This window comes from Ambystoma mexicanum, chromosome 3q (assembly GCF_040938575.1).
Source record: "Ambystoma mexicanum isolate Mex_15411 chromosome 3q, UKY_AmexF1_1, whole genome shotgun sequence".
Lineage (NCBI taxonomy): Eukaryota > Metazoa > Chordata > Amphibia > Caudata > Ambystomatidae > Ambystoma > Ambystoma mexicanum.
The window spans coordinates 793,673,205-793,700,448 of record NC_090926.1 but is presented as its reverse complement, the minus strand read 5'-3'; the positions used below and the strand labels follow the sequence as shown (position 1 = coordinate 793,700,448).

General features: G+C 45.8%; 1 protein-coding gene across 1 annotated transcript in view; it reads left to right on the top strand.

Moving 5' to 3' along the window:
* Window positions 1–27,244, top strand: part of LOC138583003 (polycystin-1-like) — a 569,194-nt gene that overhangs the window by 332,937 nt on the left and 209,013 nt on the right. Inside the window, exons 23-29 of the mRNA XM_069654860.1 lie at window positions 17–158; window positions 4,662–5,258; window positions 6,514–6,670; window positions 6,782–7,034; window positions 8,501–8,696; window positions 11,016–11,183; window positions 26,173–26,316. Of these exons, the coding sequence (XP_069510961.1) occupies window positions 17–158; window positions 4,662–5,258; window positions 6,514–6,670; window positions 6,782–7,034; window positions 8,501–8,696; window positions 11,016–11,183; window positions 26,173–26,316 (1,657 nt within the window). The remainder of the gene's footprint in view (window positions 1–16; window positions 159–4,661; window positions 5,259–6,513; window positions 6,671–6,781; window positions 7,035–8,500; window positions 8,697–11,015; window positions 11,184–26,172; window positions 26,317–27,244) is intronic.

Here is a 27,244-nt window from a genome sequence, read left to right as displayed (position 1 = left end):
GCTTTCTCTCACCCAGGCAGTCCCCGAGGAGCTGAGCTCTGAGAGCCGTGCTAGGGTGCTGGAAGCCGCTGAGAGGATGATTCGCATTGTCAGCATGGAGACTGAAGAAGGACACGAGACACCGGTGCACGCTGGCAGGAACATCCTGGCAATTCTGGGTAAGTGGTGTTCAGCAGGGACTGCAAGGAATGCATTAGCCTCATTTTCACAAGTGCTACAGGCAAGACATACTAGGAACAATAGTGTACCCTATAGAAATCGTCCCTATCAGAAACGTATAGAATTATAGATGGGTTATCAACTACAGGGATATATTCCAGCTTGTGGTTCCGAGTGACATCTGATCGATGACGAGAGTGAAGCTCAAGTTGTCTGTGACATCACTCAGAACCCTGAGGTGAAATGCACATGGTAGTTGAAGCCTACCATCTATAATTCTATGTTGTGTGTGCTCCCTTTTCAAACCCTTGCACCAGCCCCTATGGACCAGCATTGTAGGGAGTGTATTTTGGAGTCATGAAGGGCTCTATACAAGATCAAAAAAATAGAAGGCCCTTATTACAAGTTGGTGGTGCTGGATAAAATGGTGGGCAAGTCATGATAATTTGATTTCTGCCAATTTCCAGCACCGCCCAAATCTGAGTTTGAGGGTAAAGTGGAGGCATACCTTGATAGAGGATTTTCCTTCCCGTAAACCAAAAAAATGGGGGTTTGCTGCGGGCAGAAGTAACAATGGTGGCTATTTCCTCCCGATCTCCAAAGGAGACCTCTGGACTCCTCCTAGAGTGGGGATCACTGCTGCCATTCCGCCACCTGTAATCAGGTGCCTTTACTGTGATGGCGAGAGGCGGAAACGGTAAATGGGTTTGGCATTACTTCTTTGGAAATAATGCAAAGCTTGCAATGAGGGCCCAGGTCCCCTCTCCCATCACTTCACTGCACCCTAAAAAGGAAAAAGAAATACCTGGCAGAGAAAATTTGATATCCCCTTTCTGTGCCATCATAGCAGTTGATTATGATTTCCATAATCCTCTTCTATGACATCACAGCAGGAGGACACAGGATTCAGAAATGGAAATAGTTGCTAATGCCTTCTGTTGGAGGACGTACACATGATGATGTTACAAACCTTTCCCTAAAAACCCCCATCAACATATCTATCTGCAGCCTCAGGACAAAGTTGGAATCCCATTTTTTTTCACCTTGCCTATGAATAAAATGCAACGCCAAATGAGCTGAGTAATTATAAATTGTTATTTACACCAACTAAATACTCTTGACATACCACTGCATAAATCAATAATTAGTTCTTTTATTAAAAGAAAAAGTGCACTAGCTGTGCTATTTTGTTAAATTTAATCTGAGGAGATGTCACTGTTTACAGTATAAAGGCTTTAGTATGAACACACTGATAAAATGTAAAGGCAAGTAACAGTATACAAATGTTCTGACCCGCAATATTTTTAGAACGTTTTAATACATTTGATTTCCGGGTTCATGTGCATGGCCAGTTGGTGCAAGCTGAATCCACCATATTTCACATTACGACACACTGGCAAAAACATTGGACCGGTGATAAGAGTCTAATGTCTACATATGTTTTGGGCGATTGCACTTCATCAGGACTGAACATTAGTATACTGCAACTAAGAAAAGCATGAGGTCCATTAGAAGTGAAGAGCAAATGTGCTTCAATTCTAGCAAAATGAAAAAGGAAATTTGGAGTAGTGTTTACCTGTGTCTTGTGTAAGGCGAATTCATGCCTATATCTCCCCAGTCATTGTGGTATGACTGCATTGAACTGCGGGAGTTGTAAGTTAATGGTGAGAGAATTCTGAAGCATGCCATGCTAGCCGGCTGGGCTTTAACATGTAGACCATTAAGATGTGTTCAAGAATGGTAACGCTTGTAAAGAAATAATGGTGCGATAGGAGAGCTAAATGAACGTCTTTATTGTGTTCGTACGAACGGTCAATTTTAACAGGAAGAGCGGAGTACTTTGGTCTTCATTTTAGAAATTTGTTAGGGTTTGTATAGAAAATGGAAAGAAATTGTGATAGTAATCTGTAGAACTCAAGATGAGCAAAAATGGTTAGACATTAGGCTACAAGTGTTTACTAATAACCATAGTTTTGGGTCTATTTGACCTAAAACATTTGATTGAATTTATTTGACCTTTTTTCCATCTAAAATGTGGGGGGAGATCCGCCACAACCCCCCCCCCACTTCCCTTCAACCTAATCTTTACCCTTACCCACCCCCATATTTATATTTAATTAAATTTGACCCAAAAAGGTCCAGAAAATTCGATGAAATATTTTATGTCAAATGTTTTTAGGTAATTTATGCTAATACCATGACCGTAACCCACGTCTGCTATTTAAGGCCCAAGATAGGACATTTGTGATGAGTTGTAAAATACATGAGTGGTCTTGAAGAATGTACTTTGATGGTAAACATCATAAAGTTAACAAAAACTCATTCATTCCCAAATAGAGGTTTTATTGTGGAGAATTCTTTACTTTGGAAATTTTAATATAGTTAGATTTTAAAGTGTTTTTCAGTACCCAGAAGGATTGGTCCAGCAAATTGATGTAAGGTGCAGAAACAGACACTGAACTGTATGCTGTTTTGGGCATTTTAGAATAGGTAAAAAAACAAGGTACTAGATAACTAGTGTAGGCATCTTTACCAGTGGTGCCAATGGGGTTCCTCTGCAACCGTTCCTCTCCTCAGCTGAAGGTATCATTGGAGGTAGGGCACTTGCAGAAGATGCATGGAAAGGTTGTGTTGTTCTGAAAATGTCTATGATTAATTAATGTCCTTCAATTCATTGGGTGAGCGCCAGATGAATATGGCTGGCATTGGATCTAGTTGAGACAGCATTTTCTCCCAATTCCTGGAGAAGGCATAGTAGAGGCACAACAGACGAGGAAGTCTGGGTAAGGTGAAGTTCAAAGGGAGGCCCAAAAACAGGACAAAACGACATCTGCCTGGAAAATCGCTGAAATAAGGTGCATAGTTACTAAAAGGACCCCACTGTTTGCTAGCGAAATAGTGACACAAATCATTCTTAGATGCCACCTGTAAAATGTTGGGGACATTATTTTTCCAACACTCAGAAGAAAATGCAGGATAGGCTTCCCGGTTGGGTGCTGTTGAGGGCTCTGGCATTATTAAGGAAAAGAGGCCTGTACTGCTCCTTTTCTGGATGGAGTAGGTCCAGCAGTGCAAAGGGGCACTCTTCTGTTTATCTTAATAAAGCATTTTTTTCAATAGAGAGGAATTAGGCTTCATGGAGGGTGTCTTGCAATCTCACTGCATCCATTTCAGTGAACACATATTTCAATGGAAGTCATTGCAGTGAACACCCATCTCAATGCTAGGCCACTTTACCAAAAAGGGGCTCACTGGGTTACATTTAAAACTCTCCTAAAACCTTTAAAGAAGTAGAAAATAAGGAGCAAAGAATAAAGTAAACATTAAAGAAGCAACTTCCAAAGCAATAGAAGACGAATTTAAAATATCAGTGCGATAAAAAGATTTCTTTGAAATGCACTGATCTTGCTGCACTGAGTTGAGCATTCAGTGAATGGACTTCATTGCAATGTCATAAATCCTGCGTATGGTGTGCTGTCCAGTCAACAGACGTGTTCCCAATCCGCAGGGCGGTGAGACAAGCTTGTGTGGAGGTCTTCACCCTTTTTAGCCCCTTCCAAAATGACGGGTCTGATTGGTTAGTAAGGGTGAGGACAGACAGCCCCAAGACGAGTAGCTCAAGGGTTCTGTTTCTATCTTGTGTTGATGGAGGAGTTATGTTGTCCGAAACTGAACATTGACTATTAGCTGTCCCTCCAAAGAAACATATGAACTTTCCCTCCTAAACCTCCAGAGTGATCAACTGACCTTCCAATGACAGCCAAGAAGACAACCTCGCAATATTAAACTCTTTGCCATAAATGACAACATGTCATCTCTTTACAGCACAACATGTACTGTCCTCCTAAAGTATTTCTGAAATGATCACCAGAAACCATGTAATATGAACTTCCCCTGCGAAAAACTCATAACTTCTCTTTCAGTCAAATGTTCATAAGTAAACTCTCCTCTCCAAAAAAACCTACATTAACTCTCCTCTTAACGAACTCCAAAATATTATCTCTTTTTCCAAAAAGCCCAAATAGACAAGATTCCTGGAAGCAACCATCGCCCCTACTTTCCCCAGTATTAAGATACCTTCGGCCAAAAGAATCCCAGGGAACTCAAGCCATAGCAACCCACACCCAAAGGCACACAAAGTAATCAATCTCCATGTAAACCCCACTTTTGTCCCAAATACATCCTTTTGGCTAGCACTGGTATTAAGAATCGTCCCTTTTCAAGAAGCCAATGTCTTCACTAGCTAACACTAGCGTTGGAAGCAGTCCTCGGGTGTGAACCCTTTGTAATATATTTTCCCGTGGAACCCCTTCCAATCATCCTAGGAATATGAGCCTGCCATGGATTGGCAGGTGGTGGGGAATAGGGTTTGGTTGGGGAGGATGTGAAGATGCGTGGGAAGGAATCTTGATGGGCCATGAAGCCGCGTAGCCCTATGAGTTTGATGGACTGATCTTGAGCCTGAGTTTCCATGCGCTTTCCTTTGTTTCTTGCTTTCCCAGGTCGAACTGTAGCTGCCCTGGACAGTGCTCCCAGAAGTGGTTTATCAGGAGTCAGCCTCTCTGGGGCGGCAGTGTCAACCTTCAGCCTCACACGAGATCTGGTCAAGTCCTTGATGAGGTCCCGAGTCCTGAATGAGGAGACGCTGTCGCTGTCAGTCGACGAGATTCATGTCCAGGGGAAGCGGGCCATTTCCAGGGACCTGCTGTGTACAGAACCATCGGAGAAATGTCTTTTCTTCTTGCCTGATGCCCTCGCTGCACAATTGGCAGAGAGCGGAGAGCTTGTCCAGGTGGTGGTGGACTATTCTTTTAACCCCTTCCCATTTCGCCATGTCACCAACACCTCAATCTCCACCCGCCTGGCCTCGCTGGAGTTCAGCACTCCGTTGGGCATGGAGGTTCCTATCTCAGACTTGTCAGGAGAGAAGGCTATCTATGTAAGGATGCCTGCAAGGGACAACACCTACCTGAACATGAATAACAGCGAGACCATGGTCACAATTCCTGCAGGAGAATCGGTGAACTTCACTGTGACAGCAGAGTCTGGAAGCAGCACCGCAGGCGTGCATATTCACATGCACATAACTCTGCCTATGGGTAAGTATTCTTCTGCAGCACGTAGGTTCCCCATTTTGGAAATTCTTAAGTATTCTCCTCCAGCTGAAGTTCAATAAAATGATTTAAACACAACATAAGCCCCAGTTGCATTGCCGCTTACTAACAGGCTCTTGTCACTCTGACCAGCTGGTAGCCTTACCCAACCACTGACAGACAAATGTATCCCGTGTCTTGTCCCTTAAATGGGAAGAATAGACCGCACATTGGGTCTCATTATAAGGTTGCCGGTATCCTGGCGGTATATCCACCTAGATACCACCAAATATTACTACCGTTTCTGCACTCAGTCCGGCGGCATTACCGTCGGATTATGAATGCCGGAGTGTCGGTGTTAATCCCCATTCATGGAGTCTCATAGAACTCTTTGAGGGGATTTGCCGTCATTACCAGCACCGGCAAAAACAGTGCTGGCAATAACCGCAGAAATGCGCCTGCCTTGTCTCCAGCTCTTAGGTGGAGAAAACTCAGGTGCCCCAACGGCAAACCTATAGTCGGCCGGTCCAGTAAAGTGCTGGTATATGTTAATGCAGGCACTTCAATACCAGACTGGATGACGTATAATGAGGCCTATTAATTCTTACAGCAAAAGCACTGGAGGATAGCTTAGTGTCTCGGGAGGATAGCTCCGGGGCAACGTGCTCGCCTTGGAAGCAAGACGCCGCGGAGCACCACAGGTTCCATCCCCGGGTCCCCGCTTAGAAACCTCAGGGTATTAAGTGCGTCATAAATAACCTATCATATCATATCACTGCATATGGTGGGGGAATTTTGAATGCTCTTAAGGAACTCAGTGGTGGACTTTTCCCCTCACGCCGGCACTACAAAATATGGAGAAATCCCCCAAAGAAGGAACTGGCCCTGCTCAAGGGCATGTATGCCGCACCTAAGACACACGCTGCTGTTCTTCCTAACAGGGCACAAGCTGGTACACACGCACCTCAAACACAGTCCACAGACAAACCACTAAGTTGGCCATTTAGCAAGGTTTTACATTACTAACAGTTTTGCCCACTCCTGCCAAAGCAGAAATGAAACTCATTATGCCACGGGGCAAGTGCACACAATGGTGACAAGCACTATTGTGTATGAGAATGTTAATAAGTGGTTGCGCGCACCATCCTAACGGTGTGGGCGTAGTGTGCAATAGAGCAAGTGTGCTCAACGTTTCATTTTTCAGTCTGGAGCCTGCAGCTGTATTTGTGTGTCTCTTCCCTAACTGTGCTTTCCCGTGCAGGCTTTGACCCCACTCATGAGAGTAATCCCTCGCTCTCCCTGCACGGCCATGATACCTCTCTTCCCAGCGGCCTCCTGCCAGAGTGGACACGGAAAGTCACCTTCTCGCGAGGAGTGGGCGGCTTCAGCCGGGAAGTCACTGTATTAATCTCACGCGGGTAAGTAGACCTGTCTGCATACCACGGTGACTACCCACCGCTGCTGCCCACTGACTCCCCCTATGATTCTTGCGTGCTCATGTCAATGTGGACCTCTTGCCTCCTCTCCAGATTCAATGGCTCCTCGCTGAACCATCATGTCAACATCTCCAGCCATTTTGGAACGGCATCAGCCAGAGTGGTCATCACTGTTCTGTCTAGTCTTTGCCAGTATTTTCACATGCCGAGCCAGAGCTGGCGAACCGAGGGGGTGACCTCCACAGATGCCACCAACGACAGGGAGGTCATGTGCCGCACAGAACACCTGACTCTCTTTGGTGCCAGCCTCTTTGTGCCCCTTCACACAGTGGTCTTCCTGCCGCCGGTAAGCGCTGTGGCATTCTATGATGGGCAGGGAATCTAGACGCACGATCCCCGCTTAAACTGTGTCTCCTCTTTACATCCCGTGCCTGAGGTATATCTATATTAGGCCTGGCTTCCCAACTGTAAACATTCACCTAATTTCTGAAGGCCTGGTATCAGCTCTGGGAGTCAGAGACAAGACTCCTGGGAGAATCTGCTTTCTCCTCTCTCCCAAGCAACATCAACCTCTTAAGCGGAACCATCCATAGCTCAGAACATGTGTAACCTAAATGCCTCTGGGTCTGACCCATCTGTTCACTCTCCCTCCAAGCCAGCCACATACTTGCGACTCTCCCCACCACCACCGCCTTAAAACGCTAGGAGAAACAGTATGATGTGCGCCATCCTGCAGAAATAGCAGACTGAGAAAATGAGGCAAAGTTCATATTTCCCGAATACAAGCCCCCCTCACGCCCTATCCTCACTCTTCAGACTGTCATATCCCCCCTCCAGGCCCTTCTGCGATTCGTTCCACAGCACATATCTGTCACTTCCAGGCACATGATCGAACAGTTTTCACTCACAGGCCATGATTTCTCACATGTGGACTTTTGAAGGATAAAACTGTTGGAGATTAGATATGCTTTTAGCCAGTGGTCGAAGTGTTCAAAAAGAAGAAGTGGAATTATATTCCCTGCTGGCCTGCCCCGCTCCTCACAAACCCCATTGCCCTGCCCCCTCCCACGCACAATCCAAACGCCCAAACAAACACACCTGCTATTTATGGCAATGTGCAGTACAGTGGCCTGAAGTGAAAGCTTCAAATTATTCCTACACTTTTATTTTATTGTATGTAAATATGTGCTCTGTAACATGCTTTGGATTAAGGCGCTATATAAATAACACATCATTATCATTATTTTAACACAAAACCATTCCAGAATGGTTTCTTTTTAAAATAAAAGTATACGAACAGTGATACTTAAAAATAAAAAGTATAGGAGCACCGCTCCCGTCTGCTCCTGCCCACTTCGACCTCTGCTTTTAGATTTTTTTCAATTAAAAGCAGTGGTCATTTGCTCGGGCATTTCACCAAACTCATGCTTCGGCTACGCAGAAATCCACACTGCACCACGCCTCAGATGTCTTTTTCAGCCATTGCAACATATCATGGGATTAATAGCCCAGAAAAAGACATGCAAGTGGAAAAACACATTTGCAGCAAGGGTGGCAAACAAGCAAGAAGGTTTTGTGTTTGTGGGGCAACATGCTGCATAGTATATGCCTCAATGACCGATTGGGCAAGTCAGCCTGCCTCAGACTTGCTCGATGTGTCTGTTTTACCCTGTACGGTTCCACTTACCACCCAGTATTGCGCTGACCTTCTGTTACCATGCAAAGTGCAAATTCTGTGCCACATATGTGCTCAAGATGCTGATACGCAAGCCGCCAGATATGAGACTCACTGTAACTTCTCTCTTATTGCAGCATCCAGTCTCCCGCCAGAGTCATTTGGTGCTCATCACATGTGCTGTGTTCTTCTGCATTTACCTGGTCATGGTCCTTATTGCCCACAAACTGGATGACATCGATATCACCCGTGTGGGCATCATCCCCCTGTGTGGGCAGCCAGGGCGCTACAAGTATTGGGTCATGGTGAAGACCGGCTGGAAGCAGGGCTCAGGTGGAGTGACTTCATGCCTTGTCCATCTTCCCATCGTTAAACATTCTGTAGCCCTGTTTGGTGTCTACCATAAGCAGTTCCCGAGACTCCCTCTAAAGAACCACATCAACAGTCCTGGCTTCCAATATGGCATAATTATTATTTACAAGGCCCCTTTCTATTATATCGCTTCTGTGTTTGTTGGACTGTTGGTAATATCAGAAGTCAATAGACGTTCAAGCTGTAACGTGCTCTTTAACATAGTTGGTCACAGCGTAAAGGTCTGATTAGGCACCCGTCAGAGCAAGGGTCTGTTGGAGGGTTGAGAAGAAAGGGGTGGGCTCTGGTTATAAAGTTGTGAGAAAACATTCAGGCGAGTTGGGGTATTAAGTGTCACTGATGTTGCATCAGGAGGGCTCACCCTGGGTAGTCTAGCTGTGACTATGCCTTCGGGAGAGCTGTGGTCCAACGGTGTCACTGCAGGATCGGACAGGGAGTGTTGGAACTCTGTTGAAGAACTTTGGAAGGTGAGGAAGCCTTTAGAAAGCCCTCGGGAGTTTTAGTGGAGTGCGCGGTGAGGAAACCGTTAGGAAGCCCTCACGAGTTTTAGTGGAGTGCGTGGTGAGGAAACCTTTAGGAAGCTCGCTGGAGTTTTAGTGGAGCCCCCGGTGAGGAAACCTTTAGGAAGCCCTCTGGAGTTTTAGTGGAGCCCCTGGTGAGGAAACCTTTAGGAAGCCCTCGGGAGTTTTAGTGGAGTGCATGGTGAGGAAACCTTTAGGAAGCCTGCTGGAGTTTTAGTGGTGCCCCTGGTGAGGAAACCTTTAGGAAACCCTCTGGAGTTTTAGTGGAGCCCCTGGTGAGGAAACCTTTAGGAAGCCCTCGGGAGTTTTAGTGAAGTGCGTGGTGAGGAATCCTTTAGGAAGCCCGCTGGAGTTTTAGTGGAGCCCCTGGTGAGGAAACCTTTAGGAAGCCCTCGGGAGTTTTAGTGGAGTGTGTGGTGAGGAAACCTTTAGGAAGCCAACTGGAGTTTTAGTGGAGCGCCTGGTGAGGAAGCCTTTAGGAAGTCCACGGGAAGTTTTATTTTCTAGAGGTGGAACTTCTAAACAGCAGTGAGAGTTGGGTTCAGGTGAAAGAGCCCTAAGGAACCAACAGGGAGAGTGCGGGCCTACTGGTGGACTGTTGCAGAGGTTCCAGAAAACTGGGCTCTCCTGATGAAACATTGTGGCTACACCGGCGTGGCTTGGATCTGGAAATAGAGTTGTGAAGAAATGCCAAAGCTGATTGGATTCTTGAGGCAGAGCTCAGAAGGGGCATGAGAGAGAGTTGGGTTCTGATGGTGAAATGCTGAGTTGCCACTGAGAGATCACTTTGGTTGTTGATGCTCCACGTAAGCACTATGTAAAGTTTGAGTCCGGTGGTTGAACACTGAGGAAGCACCAGCGTGTGTGGAGGAACATTTAGGAAGAGCTAAGTAGAGCTGGCTTCTGGGTTTAAAGGTTGAATGTTATGCATTTACCAGCAATGTTGGGCTTTGGTTGTTCAGTGTTGTGAAAGCACCAGCGAGTTGGGTGTTGGAATATTGCAGTTGAATGTTCAAGAGGCACCAACGGGTGCTGGGCTCTGGTGGTGAAACCTTGAGAAAGGGCCAAGAGATGTTGGGTTGTTATGATGAAGTTCTATGAAAACCCTAGGTGCTGTTGGGTCCTTGTGATGGCATGTTGAGGAAGTAGGGTGGTTATTGGGGGTCTTACAGTTGAATGTTGAGGAAGCACGCGGGGAAGCTGAGTTCTGGTCGTGAATATTAATGAGGTACTTTTGGCAGCTGCAACTGGCATGTTGAGGGGTCACAGGGAATAGATGGGGTCTGATATCTGAACTGAGAGGCAGTATCATGATCGTAGACAGCAACATGGACTGCGATACCATGGAAATGTTATGGTGAACGCCACACATTATATTTAACGTTTTGCAGTTCTAGACTAAGAGTCGCATCCACTAATGTGACATTAATTTAAACTGAAAAATATAATGTAAAATATTTAACATGAGGTTTTGTAAGTGTCTTTACCCACCAATGCACACACACCACTTCCAATGTATAATTGCCCTGTGCCTGGGAAGGCCTCAGTCTCTTTTGCCCCAGTGCCATATCTCTAAGGCATGTGCTATCTGGATCCTGATTCCCCAACTGAGCTAGACATCTCGTCCTACATCACCTATGATATGCTCATTGTGTCCTCAAAGCAGACCTCAGGCATCCTCACCATGTATATAATACATTTCTCGAGATAACCTTAATATCTTCTCCTACCAACGGTGCTGTCTCTTGGTTTATTGTAGGAACCACCGCGCACATAGGAATTAGCTTATATGGACTGAACAAAAGTGGCTCGCGACATCTGGACAAAAGCTGGGCATTCCAGAGGAACAGCCAGGATACCTTCCAAGTGGAGACAGATGCCAACCTAGGAGAGATTTGGAAAATCCGAATATGGCATGATAACACAGGTATGACGGAGCAAGGGACTGCAGTGCTCTGTGAGCTGGAAGAGGAACTTTCCCACAATTGCCGTCACTACGAGCATTGGTCCATTTGGATGTGAGGTTATTTTATTCTTCCTGTGGTTGGACGGCTTCAATTTGGTTTTCTGACATTAGAAGGGTCAACTGAGGGGTGTAGAAGGGACCTGGGGAGAGAGAAACCCCAGTGGAAGTACCATTGTATAGGAGTGTCTCTCTAGAGAGTTCCTGGGTCAAGTTACACAGTACAGTACATGTTAAAGAAGAAATTAGTAGACAGCGATTATCCCATAGAAGAGTTGCCCAAGGTGGCGTATCTAGATAGGAAACAAGTGATGGTCTATATGTCTAAAATAGATTGTTAATGAGTCAGATTGGAAGGGCTAGGCGATTTGAACATTATGTTCTGTTGGGTTGGAGTAGATTTAGATGATGGTCTAAGGGGTTTGGATAGATATACTGTATGGTCTATAAAGTTGGGTAGATTTAAATGCCCTATACATTTAGGGCATATGTACCGAGTGGACTGTGGGTTCAGGGTAGCTAATCGTCTGCAAGCTTGCAGTACATGGAGGAATGATTAATGAGGTTGAGGCATATGTAGTCCCTGTTATAATGGTTGGCTGAGATTAAGGTGATGGGCCTATGGGTGCAAACGCAATGTAGGTCATAAACACATATGGCAGCAGCCTTTAAATTTATTGGACTGTGGCAGGGCGTGGTTAGTGGCACAGATGATGCAGACACGGCTTTGATGGCCTCCGGATGAAGCCCATATGAAAGACAACATTTGCCAGGTCTGACACCATGTTTCTTCCCCCAAACCCCGTTGATGAGCGGCACCATCTGCAGAGCCTCATGTAAGGAAGGCATCGTAAGACAGACACAAGGGACCACAGTTCAGGGGTGTTTATTGAACTTAAAGAGGGTTTTAAAAATGCGCATCTAATCCTAAATCTACAGATGGGAGCAAGCTATGACCATCACATAATAATAACACAGTCCTAGTGGTGTTTTGTCAAAATAAAAGGGCCTATACCAATAAACCTATTGTCAATCCTTACCTCTAAATACAAATAGTGTGGGAAACCATGTTACGAAAAAGAAGGAAGTGTTCACAAAATGATATGTCATGATGTTCAGGCCGATGGCCTCCCTTCCCCACGTTTTCAGCACAGTAGAAAGCGGTACTTTTGAGCTTAGTAAAGTCTCTGGCTTCTCTAGCACTAGAATACAGTTCAAGTCTCTTTGCCTTTCAAAGTCTCTTCATGCAGAGGGCCTGATGCGACAAACAAATGATACGTTATTTTCCTCTTTCAGATTTTCACAAGTACTCAATTACTTATTAAATGTCACTATTCACCTCAGTTACCCCTCAGCCGGGCTCAGATCCTCTCAACACAATGTCCGTAAATTATTTATGCATCCAATTGCTCGCTGGATATTTTTTCTCGGATTACTCATGGTTCACCCCATATCCCCCTAAGCTGTGCTCAGAACCTGGATCCACCTCAGTTGGGCTCAGATCTCGGATCCTCCTCAGTGAGGCTCAGGTGACCTTCATATACTTTTTCATTAACTATCAGAGACTTTTGAATGTGCACAGGGTTTTGCTTTACCCATTGCAGGACCACTTCGATTTCACAATTCTTTATCACTCTACACATTTGCCACCTTTCAGCTGGATACCCAGCAGAGGCTTTCAAATGAGCACTCACATGGTGCCGGACCACTCTGCCTATGGTATTGCATCTTAGCTTCAAAGTTCAATCTCTCATCTGCTGTTTAATTATGTTCACATTTCTTCCCACATACGCTTCATACACTGTTCTCTTGAGTTTCTCCCCAACTCACTGGCTGTGTTGACATCACTGGTGCTGCTTTGTTGTAGGAGCCAAGGACAGTACATGGTGGCAAATGATTCTTCCCGCCGTGACTATCGAAGCGGGAGAGCCCCGGGTACCGCCAACACACAGTGCAGGATTATTCAGCCTTGATTCCTGGCCTTACATTTCCTATCCTCAAAGGTTCATGAAAGTAACAGTCTTTCGTTGAAAAGGTCAAGGGCACTTCCCACCTTTCAATCCTCTTCGGTCTTGCCATCGTTTTCCATCTTGGAACTGCTGCTTCCTTGTGTGTTTTGCCTTGCTCGGAGTGTGCTATCGTGCTCTGCCTTTTATCCATGTGGGGAAGTGTGATGGAAGTCGGGTGTGTGTAATGGTCAGTAATTGCCTGACCCTGGCTGACCATTGTATTGGGACATGTCAAGTATACAGCTAAAGTGTTATTCAGTTTTCTCTCACAGTGAGCTATCTGTGAGAAAGTGTGCGTGTTGGGAAAGGGGGCAGGGGTTGAGTCCCTAAGTATCCTACCTGGTAGGATGGGGTAAAGGTGTTACAGGGAAGGAGATACCGCGTTTCACCATCCAGTGTCCCGCTTCCACTCCCCAAAGACCCCTCACCCAGGTGATCCTCCCAAACTGGTCCACCCCCAGGAACTGGATCCAAAAGCAATGGCCGTGTCCTGGTCACCTGGATGACAGATCCCCGGGGACTAGCAGGTGAGAAACCTTCAGTTTTCTCACACTCCTGACCAAGCCATAGCATCAGGCTTGATCCAGGAGATGAAATATTCGGGGCTGCGGCCCCTTCGCACCAGCTGCGGAGCTCAGCCAAAATGGCAGCCGCCCACAGGGAAGATGCTTGGACTGGCTCCTAACCTCCCCCCCATCACCCCACCCGGGCCTGTCATCCCTGCTCTGGGGCAACGGGGGTTGAGGAAAAGCCTTGCCAAGTTGAACAAGAGTGAGGGGCTCTGGTGGGGATGAAACAGCATTCTCAGCTGCCCTTGATTGGGGGCAGAAGGCGGACGCACTGCACGACATCTTCTGACCAGCGGGACCAGTGGTGGACAACCCTACCCCCTCTTGAGACCAGAGAACTGCGACCCAACGGGGTTCGGTGGCCGGCACCAGAGGAAGACGCCTTATTGGCTGCCGGGGCTGGACCGCCTCTTGAGGAACAGGTGAAGCGTGCACGGGGCGAGCTGTCACACCAATTAGTCACCCTACTGGGAGTCCCCGGCATGGTGGAGAATAGAGGGAAGCAAGTGGAGGTCCCCAGGAAGTGCCTATACGTGGAGGCTGATCGATGAGGCATCAGGGGAGAGGCGGGAGCAGCCTGGGGCGCTTTGTGTATCGAGAGGGAGACGCTTGCTGGCACCTCAGTCTTCTGGAGAGCCCTACTGATCCAGGCAAAGGCACACTTTATGAATCGCCTCAGCTTCTGCACAGTGTCTCTGAGCTTTAGCGCAGGGGGAGGCTCCTGCAGGGCTTCAGCCATTTTCAAGCAGCAAACACACCAGAAAAACGCAGATATAGCAGCTCTCCTGCAGCCGGCAGACAAAGGAAGAAAGACAGAAGTGGCAAAAATCCAGCCCTCTTCCCTGCCTCAGTCCGGGGGACAACTGGCCACAAAAGAGGATATCCAGTCCTTTATGGCTGAAAACAATTGGAGTGCCGCATTTGTATGACAATGAGTGCTTGAAGCGGAGCAAAGACTGAGGGAAGTGGAGGACCAAGCCATAGACCAGGTGACAATGGTGGCAGAGCTGCAAAAGACGATTCAAGCCCTAGGAGGGAGTAACAGCGCCATGGAACATAAACAAGATGACATGGAGAACAGAGCCAGCAGAAATAATCGAGGGGTGAGAGGGGTGCCCTTCTTGATCTCGGATCAAGCTCTGGGTGAATATATCGGGGACCTCTTCCAAACGCTCCTCCCGCAGCTTGACAAGGCGATGCTGCTCTTGGATCTTGGACTGCACCCACAGATTGAGCTCAGGTAAGGGAATGGCCTCTGATTTTCTGCCGGATGTGATTACAAGAGTCAATTTCTTTACAGTGAAGCAAGAAATCCTGTCAGCAAGCCAAACGTGGGGAGAGATGACCTTCAAAGGGTTGTCTCTCCAAATTTTTCAAGACCTCGCTACAGCAACGGTACAGAAGACGAGAATGCTCAGGCCGCTCATCACTTATCTACAGGATCAGAAAGTCCAGTATTGCTGGCTGTTCCCCTCCACGCTGCAGTTTACGCTCGATGGCACAACTCATACCATTAGCGCCCTGGAAGAAGCTGGGGGTATTCTGACCGACGCCCCCCTCAGATACGGGTGATGGCTCGCCTCTCAAACCCGTCACATCATCAAAGAGGGAGGCCCCTAAACCGAAGCTCAACACCCGGGCAAAGGGAGCTAGGGGACGAAAATCCAGAACGTCCTCACAATTGACTTGAATGCCTCCCGCCTACCCCAATCAGAGCTGGCCCAGCTCATGGACTCCCGGCAAACAAATCAGCATTACTCACTAATGAAAACCTTTTGGGAACCCGGCTTTACTCGGCCTACGCCTGCCCGTGGGTATGATCCAACTTAAGAACCAATGGGGCGCTGGGGCGCAAAGCCGAACTTATGTTTTGTTTTACTGTTACAGTTTACCAGTTGGAGTTATAAGTTGAAAATCTGGTTTGCCGAATGGAGTTGAAGAGGTGAGAGAATCAGATGGCGAATGAGGCTTACTTGGACCACTCCTCCCCCATAATGGAAGCAGACTCCCACTAATCACTTCCCCACCACCAAAAGTTGAAGTTCATATTGCTTAATGTGAAAGGCCTGAACGCTCTAGCCAAGCGCAGATCAACCCTTCAGCGCCTACGGGACCTTCAGGGCTCAGTGGTATTCTTACACGAAACTCATCTGACTGCACCCGACTTTGTTTGCCTTCATAATAAACACTTTTTGAAGCAATTCCTGGGGTGAAAAAGGGTGGCACAACAATTCATCTGACGAGGGGGGTTGCTTTTGAGGAACTAGAGACATTACATAGCCCAGAAGGCTGCTACACAGGGGTCAAAGGTATGCTCTTTGGCCAATTATACACGTTGATCTCGGTTTATGCCCCTAACGAGGGACACAACGTTTTCTTATCAGAACTGGAATCCACCCTTCTCCCCTTTCTTGAGTGTCAAGTGATAATTAGGGGGGACTTCAACAGGGTCCCAGGGGACAAAGCACACCCACCCGCATCAAAAGACTTCAAAACTGCCATGGGTCTCCTGCATTTATTTAAAGCTTTGGGGGTGGGTGACCTCTGGAGGGTGTTGCACCTGGGGGAAAGCTACTTCATCTCTCACGTACACCGAACTTCCTCCCAGATAGACTCACTGTTGACAACCCCCCAACTTATGATGACGTGACTATAAAACTGAGACTATTATCTGAGCATGCTCCAGTCCTGTTAATGACCCACTTTTATGATTCAAAGCCATCCCCTAGACCCCAGTGGAGCTTATATGACCCGATTCTAAATGATATGGCGCTTAGAGATGCGTTAGCCAAAGCCATTCAGACCTATTTTCAGGAGAATCAACAGCAATCATATGCGACACCATGAAAGCGGTGATTAGGGGTGAACTCTTAGCCCACCCTGTAGGCTACAGTAAACATAGACTAGAAGCTAGAACCTAAATAAGAGGGAATTGGCGAAAGTAAATATAGAAAGGGATGGTCTCCTAAAGCCCATCGCTTCTTGCAAGTTGCCAAAATAGACTAGAAGCCCACTATGTCGAAGAAACAGCCCATTCCTTGGTTAAAATAAAACAAGATTACTATGCCAAAAATAATAAAACCAATAAAATCCTGGTTAGAAAGTTAGCAGAAGTTAAACAACGGAACATAATAGTAGGCTTACGATATCCGCATTGCACTGTTTAGTACACGGAAGAGGCAGCTGGCAGCAGCCCACCTGGCCAAAACCATGACAGCCCCGCTGCAGCCAGACTATACAAGCTCAATATATTGGGGGCGCTGCCCTCCTACATCTCAGGGGGGTGGACAGAGAGGCCCTGGACTCCCTGATTACAAGTGAGGAAGTCGACCTAGTGATTAAATCTCTAATAACAAGGGCCCTGGGCCCCAATGGCTTTTCTACCAGGTTCAACAAGCTCTTTTGCCCCCAACTCCTCCCCCCGCCCCCTTACGACTCTGTTTAACTCTTTTCTCCAAACTGGCTGTATGACCCCTTCCATGCAGATCTTCTCAACCATTTTGCTCCTGAGGCTGGGGAAAGACCCCAGATACTGTGCCTCTTATAGGCCTATCTCATTGCTTTATATAGACGCTAATATCTAATCTTAAGTATTAGCCAACCGCCTGGCTACTGTCCTTCCTAAACTAATTGACTTCGACCAGACTGGTTTTATTTTAGGCAGAACAACTGGGGATAATATCCATCGGGAGTTGAAATTAGCAGATTTAGCAGTCTTGGAACATCGCACATTGGCTCTGCTGGCGTTGGACGCAAATAAGGTGTTCGATAAAGTTGATTGGGCTTTTCTCGAGCGACCCTTGAGGACTTCCAATTTGGTCCTCTTTTTTTAAAACTACTGCCAACTGCAGTTCACCGAAAATTTCTTTACTGGTTAACCAGGGATAAACAGCTCATATATCGCTTAACTGCGGGACTAGACAGGGATGCCCTTTTATCCCACTTTTATTTTCCATAGTAAGGGAAACCCTCTCTCAATGGATACAACACAATTCCGCTATCAAGGGGATCCAGGTGAGAGTTGCAAGGGGATGTTTCCACTGGTGGGACAGACAGAATTCCTTACTCCCAACCCTGTCACTGGTATATGCACCAATCGATTCGGCAAAGGGCCACATGTAACCTTGGGCCTATTGAACTTACCTTGCAAGAGTGTCCGATTGGGGGGAATGCTTCCAAGTTTTATAGGCTTCTGCAACATGACATGTGGACCTTCCATCCCATGTATATGACCCATTGGGAAACAGACCTTGGCCACCCGATCGAGGATCAAACTTGGACAGACATTTGAACGAGAAGCCACTCCTTTTAGACCTGTTTAACGAATAAGGAATGCGCTCTTAAATTGCTTCTGCGCTGATACTACCCCCACTGCAGCTTCACTGCATTCAGAACTCGTTGGACCCAAAGTGCTGGCTGAAATGTGGGGCACAGGGTACCTACCTGCATATGTGGTGGGGCTGCCCCTGTGCTGAGACATTTTGGGAAGAGGGACTTGCTTCGATTGAGGCCATCACCCAGGTTGAGCTCCGAAGAGGCAAGAGGTGATCCTCCTAAGTACACCAGTCCAGGGGATATACCCAAGGTCTGGGGCGACGGGCAAACTCATCATTCAGCTCCTCCTGGTGGGGAGAATTACGATAACCCGGACTTGGAAAACACCTGAAGGTCCATTACTAGCCCTGTAGTGGGTCAACATCTGGGACATTCAGGTGGTTGAGAAGGTCACAGCGGACAAAGAAGGCCTACTACACCGGTTTACAGATGTTTGGGCTGCAGTTCTGGAGTATGACCCAGACTTCCCGGCACAAACCCACAAGTCGCTACTACCAAGACTGTTTTTGCAGAACTACTAGTGATGTGGGGGCTTGCCTACTAGCCCATGTCAGACATTGGGAGAGATGGGGGTGGCATGCTGTGGGGTTGGGGGCGTTAAGGGTTTACTATACAGTGTTCCACTAAATGAATTACTTTCATCAGCTTTGTCACACTTGTGTGCCCGCTCCAAGATGGCAACCAATAGAATAAAGGTGTTAAAAAATAAATTATTATTAGACTGTGATTGAGCAACACCCACACTATCCCCAATTATGGAACTACCTATATTTTCTTATAATTAATCCGTTGAATGTCAAATATTGTGAAAGGGCAAAGCCAGCCAGCAAGCTAGATAAAAGTTTTCTAGAGCCTCCTGGGGAATATCCTCCAAGAAATGTATGGAAAGGTAGCATTTGGTAGGGCTTTTACAGTATTGACAATACACCTATGTGAAATAAAACACTTGAATCAATCAAAGCATTCTAGGGCTCAATTTAAAGTTATCGTCCAAGATCTGTTGACAAAAAAAGGTTGTTCTGCAGTGCTTACTATTTTCTCATCATAAATATACAAATATAAAACTTTGCCAGCGAACATTAAAGGAATTGAGGGTCCTGAGGGCATGGAGAGCAAGTAAAAGGATTGTATCTGTTTGAGACTCTTCAGGAGGTTCTTGGCTGTCCAAGATGACAGGTCCAGACTAATCCAGAGGTGGGGTCCTCACAAAAAGGCAGTCCCAGCATTCCTGTCTTTCCTGATTTTTGGGACTGCCAGGAGCCGCAGCTCCGAGCATTTCTGTATAAGGAATGGATGTCCTTTGCCATAGAAGGCAAGGTGCACACTGCACAGAGCTTTGAACTGAATTGCGTTCCTTGTCTAAGTGGATGTAAGGGTGACGTGGGCTTTGTGTGCAGAACTCAATGCCATTAATATCCAGGAAGTCTAAAAACGGCACTGTAAAAATATTATAAAATATAGCGGAGAGACAAGCTCCCTGGGTACCCCTTGAGCCAGCTCTTTGGGATTGGCATCAGCCACGGCACTACTCACTCTCCATTGCCGTCCCCCGAGGAACGACTTAAGCCACTGAGCAGCCGAGGTGGTGAAACCCGCTACCTCCTCCAACCTGGTGACCAAAGCTGTGTGGTCAACAGGTCGAAGGTGGCAGAAAAGGTCCAGAAGCATCAGCATGCTCGTATTCCCCAGGTCCATGTGCCAGAGAATTCTGGATTTTAAGTCCTGCAGTGTTGTCTCCGTCCCGTGCCTTTCTCTGAATCCTGATTACCTCTGGTTCAAAATATTATAGGCTCTCAGATGGGCGAGCACTTGCATATACGCCACCCTGTCTAAGATTTTTAACAGAAAAGAAAAGTTTGAAATAGGTCAGTAATTCAGAGGATCACAGGATGTGAGGCCAAGTTTTTTCAAAAGAGGTGTGAGCCAAGATTTCTTAATGCATACCGGCACATAGCAGTCTCTGAAAGACGCATTCACGAACCTACAGAGAGTAGTAATCAGACCGGCGGAGCATGCTTTAATAGCTAATGCAGGACGTATGTCCCCCTTACAGTTTGAGAGTTTAAGTTTCTCTATAATCACTGTAAATCCTGCTTTGCATGTGGGTTTAAAACAAAATAGCTTTTCTGGTTTCCATGTCTTAGGTATCAGACAAATAGTATCGGAATCTTTATGTGTAATAGTTTTATTTGATAGCATGATTCCATCTTTAATTTTGTTACGTTTTGGCATCCATGGCATCTTGGACTAAATTACACTAGTTGGTATCTCTGATTATTGTATAAACATTATTATTTTTTGTTATTTCCAACTCCTTAAAGACTTTAAAAAGCTCCTTGGGTTGGGACTGTGCCTTAGCTATACAATCATGGTAGGTAAGCTTTCATGGGCAAAATGACAGCCTTTTTTTATAGCTCTTTACATGTGTTTTGTATATTTCTTCATCAAGATCTGTCAAAGAGTTTTCCCACTTGCACAAGGCTTTCATTTTGTTACATTTCAATACTTGCAAGTCAGGGGAGAACCAGGAATTGGTCTCTCTTTGTAACACTTTCTTATTTCGCAAGGGGGCTAAGGTGTCTACTGCTTTCTCCAAAGAATCTTGTTAAGTGTCTGTAATTTCATCTTCTAAACATTCATCATTCAAATTCTCCTGCAATGCACGAATCCATGGATCCAAAGCTTCAGGTGTCGGCTTTTTTATGTTTCTGCAACAAATTGTGGAAGTAGTTAGATTCGTTTTTATTACTATTTTTTCAAAGATGATTTCAAAATGGATAAAAGTATGGTCGGACCAGGGACAAGGGCTCACAATCTGAGTGGTAGGAGTGATGTTATGTCCTACTAACCAATCAAGGGTGTTCCATTTCACATGTGTGGGTACAATGACAAATTGAGAGAAGCCAAGGTTAGAAATAGCCCTATCAAGTGACTTGGCTTGCACATCACTGTCATCAGATAACCAATAATTAAAATCCCTAAGAAGTAAAACTTTAGAGGAAGGTTTTAAAAAGCTTAAAAGAAGATCAGATATTTGATTAGTAAAATCCTTCATTATAGTGGGTGGTCGGTATACAAGAATGATGTTCCTGGTTTTTTCAGCATGTAGTGTTATTTTAAAATGGAGAATGTCACAGTTGTCTATACTCATAGTGTCAATTCTCCATACATCCATGGAATCCTTAAAAATTATCACCACTCCTACCCCTTTGCCTTCTTGTCTATCCTGACACAATAAGGTATGGCTAGAGCAAGGGTAGGCCCGGCCGCTGTATGATTCCAGGTTTCTGTTAGAGCACATATATCAAGGTTATGTGTAGAAATGTATGTGGAGACTTCTAATACATGTTTCAAAAGAGATATAGGCATTTTAGCTTATATGCGGGGTTTGGCTTGCTCTCTGCGGGGGGCATAGTCACTGTGTAATTCACATTAACAGTGGTATTCGTACAGTTAGTTTGCCCATTATTACTTAACGCAAAACATTCAGCAGGACCTGTCTGAGTATTTGTGTCCTCTGATGCAACTAAAGAGTTATTGTCAGTGGAATTTCCCAGTAATCCCACATTCGTGTGAGTGCTTCCTCTAGACGGGATTCCTTCCCCCGTGTTATCTGTTGTGAACCTTTCCCAGGGCTAATCGACTTGTGCAAATTCTGACAGCGTGAGCTAGATTCCGTTGCCATTTCTAAGTAGCGGGCCGTTCTTCGTTCGGACTGTGCTCTTTCTTTAGCAATCATAGTGAGGATACCATGGGAGCTCATATTGTTAACCAAATACCTTACAAGTGTGGCGGACCTCGGAAATTCTGAATACAGAGGAAATTCGAGTGATTCAAGGTTCAGCTGAATTTATTCACCCAGACTTTACCAAAAGTGATGCAGAGAAGTCTGATTTAAAAGTAGATGTTTAAGAGGGATGTGGTGGGTGTGTCAGACAGGCAAGTTTTGATATGAAAGGTTCATCAACAGCAAAGATCTTGTTTAAAAAAAAAAAAGAAAAGAGATGCTCATCACCGATTGTTGATGGTTAATTCAGGAATTCAGGATTTAAAGAACATGGGCTTTTTCAATGTCGCTAGAATGTCCAACGTGGCAGGCAAAAAAAGTCTCTTAGCCTTTCATTTCATTATGTCCATTACATTTTAATCGCCTAACACAAGCCTCTTTATCAGAGTTTATAATCACCATCACTTCCATTGAGAGAAGTGTGCATTTAATTTAACGCCTGCTAAGTGAGGGTTGAACCATCTTTCTGAGTTTCCTTTGGTGGAAGGTATTGTCAAGAACCCACTGCGACCAGACCATAGGTACACTGATAGTGCGCCTCCTTTACAGGGAAACTTTCCCTCTGAGAGCGTAGCCCGTGGAACCTACTATCAGACCACTGGGCTAGGGGCTCAGATGAAAAGGCAATGGTCACGACAACAAGGCAATAGGGACCTGACCCGAACGAACCTAGGAAGCAAGGCTAAAGGAGGATAATCCAGAAGACAAGGTCCAAGGGATCACAAAAGTTCCAGGCCAATCCAGACAACACAAAAGGTAGAGAAAATTCCAGGTAGGTAAACAAAATCCAAGCTGTCACAACAGTGCAGGGGGCCATCTGTATAAAATCCAAAAAGCAAGAACGCAAAAAGCTGAGGTTGAGTCGCGGCAAGGCAAGCAGAGAAGGTTCTCAATCAGGCAGACACGGGCTAGGAAATGGAAGCCGCAGTCCGATGGCAGAAACAACATTGGAAAGAATCAGGTATACAGAGTGGAATAGTACCAAAGTGAGCGTAGCTACTCACAATTTAGATGATGGTTGAGAAGCACCAACACCCTCTCTTTTGTCTTTTTTATTAAAGAGTGTATGTGTGGCCACTCTTCTGGGCCGAGTCTTGGACAGCGTACATGATGATGTGGCGTACACACGTACCGAGAGTCATGGGAATCGTAGTCTCTTCCTCTGTTCAGAGGTATCGGGCGACCAAAGGGATACAGGATGCCGGTGGTGTATGGAAGCCTGATGTGTCAATCGCCATGGAACGCGCCAAGTCCTGGCTAATCTGAGCGACGCCGAGGGCCATATATGATGGGTACAACCAGCGTGCCCAGAACCAATTCTTCCAGTACATTAATAGAGACAGAAAATGTACAAGTACATTGAAAAAATGCCATTGGTATTCAGAGAGACTCTTTAGTTGAGTCAGCCCCACTAATCATTATTGACAGAGGCTTGTGCCTCTAAATCTACTCTTTCGACCCAATTTGTTTTCAAGAGCATAGCACTCTGGAGCTAGTGGTGATGTAGACGTGGTCTATGATACATAAGAAGACTGTGGGCTTCATTACGATTTTGTCGGTAATTCAGAGGTAATCTGCCGAATTAACACCAAAATCAATACCTGTTACCGCAACTCTGTCCCATAGATTTACTACAGGATTATGGGCCTTATCACGTGTTGGGCGGAGCAGTACAAATGTGGTGTAGCGTTAGCATCGCATTACCGCTTCACCAAATCCGAATTTGGGTGGAAAGTGGGAGGTTTACCTCCAGCTTTTTGCTGAAGTTAAAAACCTTCCATTTCCACCCATTTCTGTTGCAATTAACAACGGTGCTATTATCGCCAGCGCTATTTCCGCCAGCGGTAATAGTGCCGAAAAGCCCCATAGAGTCCTATGGACTCTGAATAAATGGGGATTAACAGCGCCACCGCAACTTGGGATCTGGCACAACTTGTGCCGGACTGAGTTGCGGTAACCCTAATAGCGTTGGCTGGCATCCCAGCACATTTACCACGGGATACCATCCAACTTGTGATGAAGCCCCACGAGTGGTGACAGGCGGTATTAATCCCCATTTTTGGAGTCCACACAACTACATAGGGATTTTGGAAGAATTACTCTGAGCCTTACTTCTGCTCTGATAGTTCTACTGATTTATTTGCCCTAAAGTGGGGGACTTACCTCCAGCACAATGCTGGAGGTAAATCCTCCACTTTAAGGTTAAACGTGAATTCAGAGATGCGCTAAAAATGGTAATTCCGTTACTGCAAAAAAAAATTGGCAGTAACAAAATTACTGCCATTTCTTTACTGCATTGAGGCCCCATATGTTGCATTATGTTGTAAAGCTTTAGACTGCGCCCATCAGCAACGTACAATTCCTATAGCGCTGGTATCTTGTCTGAGAAAATGGCGTCCTGCTCTTCTGGCAAGGTTAACCAAATGGTTGTATGTGGAGCAAGAGCAAAGGAAAAGAGTAAAACGTGGGGTGGAGTGAAGCAGGAAAAGGTAAGGGACACACAAAACTGTCTGGGAAGATGCGATTGGATTGTGGTGGAGAGAATATGATTGTATGTAATTGGTAGGCAGTGAATCAGATGCATATCTGATGTAGAAAGAGGGGAAATAAGATAAATTGTGGTAGCAAGCATTTTCCAGTGATACCTTTTCCTGCCACTGTGCAAAAAATACTTAAAAAGTAGTGCAAGCATGGCTCTGTTGTGATCCCAGTGTATGTCAGGGGTTTTTAGGTCAGTTCTCAAGAATCCCAACAACACCATGTTTTAAAGATAACCACTATGTAAGGAAGTCCGATTTAGATTCACTTCATTCAAATGTATTCGTCTGAATTTCCTGAAAACATTGGGGGTCATTATGGCTACCCCCTTACCGCATTCCGGGTCTGGTTTCCCGAAATGGGGACTTACCAGGTCATTCCAACCTTGGAGGACCCAGTAAGTCCCCATTCCAGGAACCATTCCCCATTCCCATTCCAGCCCCCATAGGGCTCAATGGGAATGGGGATGGAGCTAATAAGTTATTAGCTCTGAAGTCCCTTAACGGGTCCCTTCCATAATGCCTGGTAAAACCAGGTGTTAAGGAAGGGACCCGCTAAGGGACCTCAGAATAGGGTGGTAAGGGATTACCGGCACCGGTGTCCTTACCGGTGCCCGGTGCCGGTAATCCCTTACCTCCAACCTCGTAATGACCCCCATTGAGTGGATTTGGCTCTTGAGGACCAGTCCTGGAGGCATCTGCTGTATGCAGTCAGGGTAGCGGCATATGCTGGTCTGTTGTGTTAGGAGACATGTGTACAATGGTATATGTGAATATGGAATGTGTGGATGATGGACTATGGGGTTGGGAAACATTTAGAGGTAGGTCTGTGAACTTTATGGCGATGCACATGATGGTCTATGTGGTTAATTAGATAGATGTAGATGGCCATCTTAGGTTAGAGACATTTTAGGCACGTGTCCATGGGATCAGAGAAGAAAGATGATGGTCTGTTAGGTAAAGGTAAGTGTGTACAAGGGTCCATGGGATCAGGGCAAAGGGGCAGAATGGTATATGTTAGTGGCAAACTCAATGACTATGCGATTAGTGCAGCTGTAGATGGTGATGTATGAGGTTAAGGGAATCATAGTCTTAACAGTGCACAGTGGTGGCGCGAGTTGTGGTTGCTTAGCTTACCATAACTGGTGAATTTCTGAGGTTTTTCAGTTTTACCTGTAACCATAAAATCCCTGTAACAACGTTTTTCCATTGAATTTCATAGGTTGTTATTAGTGCAACTTAACCATAAAGTCCCCTTCAATTTCTTTTATATATATATATATATATATATGGGTGTGTGTGTTGTTAGAGGGTATATAGAGAATGGCCTAATAGTCTACTGTGTGATATCTAGAGGAATGTTAATGATTGCTAGGATTATGAGACCTGCCACCATGTTTTAAACCTCCCACGATTCCTCCCCACTGATAATGCTGGCTGGAGCTGATGAAAGCTGTAAGCCAAATTATCTGGAGGGTGACAGGTTGGCTACCTCTGTTTTACATCATTAAGGAAGACTTACGTGGTCAGGTTTCGGAATAGGACAGATTAAGATGTAGAGGATGACCTTTGAGGTTCGAGGAGACCTATATGATGGTCATTAGTGTCCGGGGAAAACAGTTGATGATGGTGTGTAGGCTGAATTTAATAGTGGATGATAGTCTCTCTAGAAATGAGCAGGGATGTATCTTTTGACATTCTTTTTTCGCATGACAGGCCTGGACCCCTCGTGGTATCTACAGCACGTCATCGTGTGGGACAAACAGACTGATGTCATGTACTACTTCCTGGTGGAGGACTGGCTGTCAGTGGAGAATGAGAAGAATGAAGGAATGGTGGAAAAGGAGGTCCTGGCTGCCTGTGAGTTTTACTCTGAGGAATGTACACATTCCGGAAAACACATGTTCAATAGCTATGCAGCTTTTGCCACTCCATGCGAAGAGAGGATTGGAGCTGATGAGGTGCGAGGTTATCTTTGAGGGAATATAGGGGACAAACCTCTGAAATGTCAGGATGTCTGATGTGGATGCAGAAACCTTTTCCCATGAGTCTCTTCTCCACCCATGCCAGCCTTTCAGATGCCCCCTCCTGTAGGGAACTCCCCCAATTTCCTTCGAGGCCAGTCACCACCTTGTAGGATGCTCTTCAGTTTGTCAAGAGCACCATACAGTCATAGATCTTTTGATCACCGGAATGATAACCCCATTGCATTAATTCAGATGGCAGTGCTGCTCATGTTATCTAACAGGTGAGTGTATTTCTGAATTGCGCCTTCCTGTTTGAGGCAACTAGAGAATTGACCCGATGGATCCCATAAAGCAGTGGGATTGAATGAGAGATGGCAAGTTTTCAGCAGTTTCTTAAAGGAGTCATATTCAGGGCTCATTTTGGTCCTATCGGCAAATGGAATATTCGGCAGTGACAGTTACAACACTAGGGTGTTCATTTTCTTTAAATGAGAAATTTGACGCTAGTGTCCTGTTAAATATATGCTTTAACTTAAGAGGGTCTCCCTCACCAAATTTTCGTTATTTGGAGTGCAGGGTACAAATGTAAAGGGCAAAAGGCAGCGTACAACAGTGTTCCCAATTGAAATTAAACCCTCCCCGACATGCGGGTTTAATTGTAATTGTAAATGCTCCCTGCCATGCTTGCATGGCAGGGAGCATGCACAGTCATTCCCTATGGGATCCACCTGCTTTATGCTGGTGCATAAAGCAGGCGTACCCATAGGGATCTCCAGCATTTGCACCAGTATGAAAATCCATGCCGGCGCAAATGCTGGAGC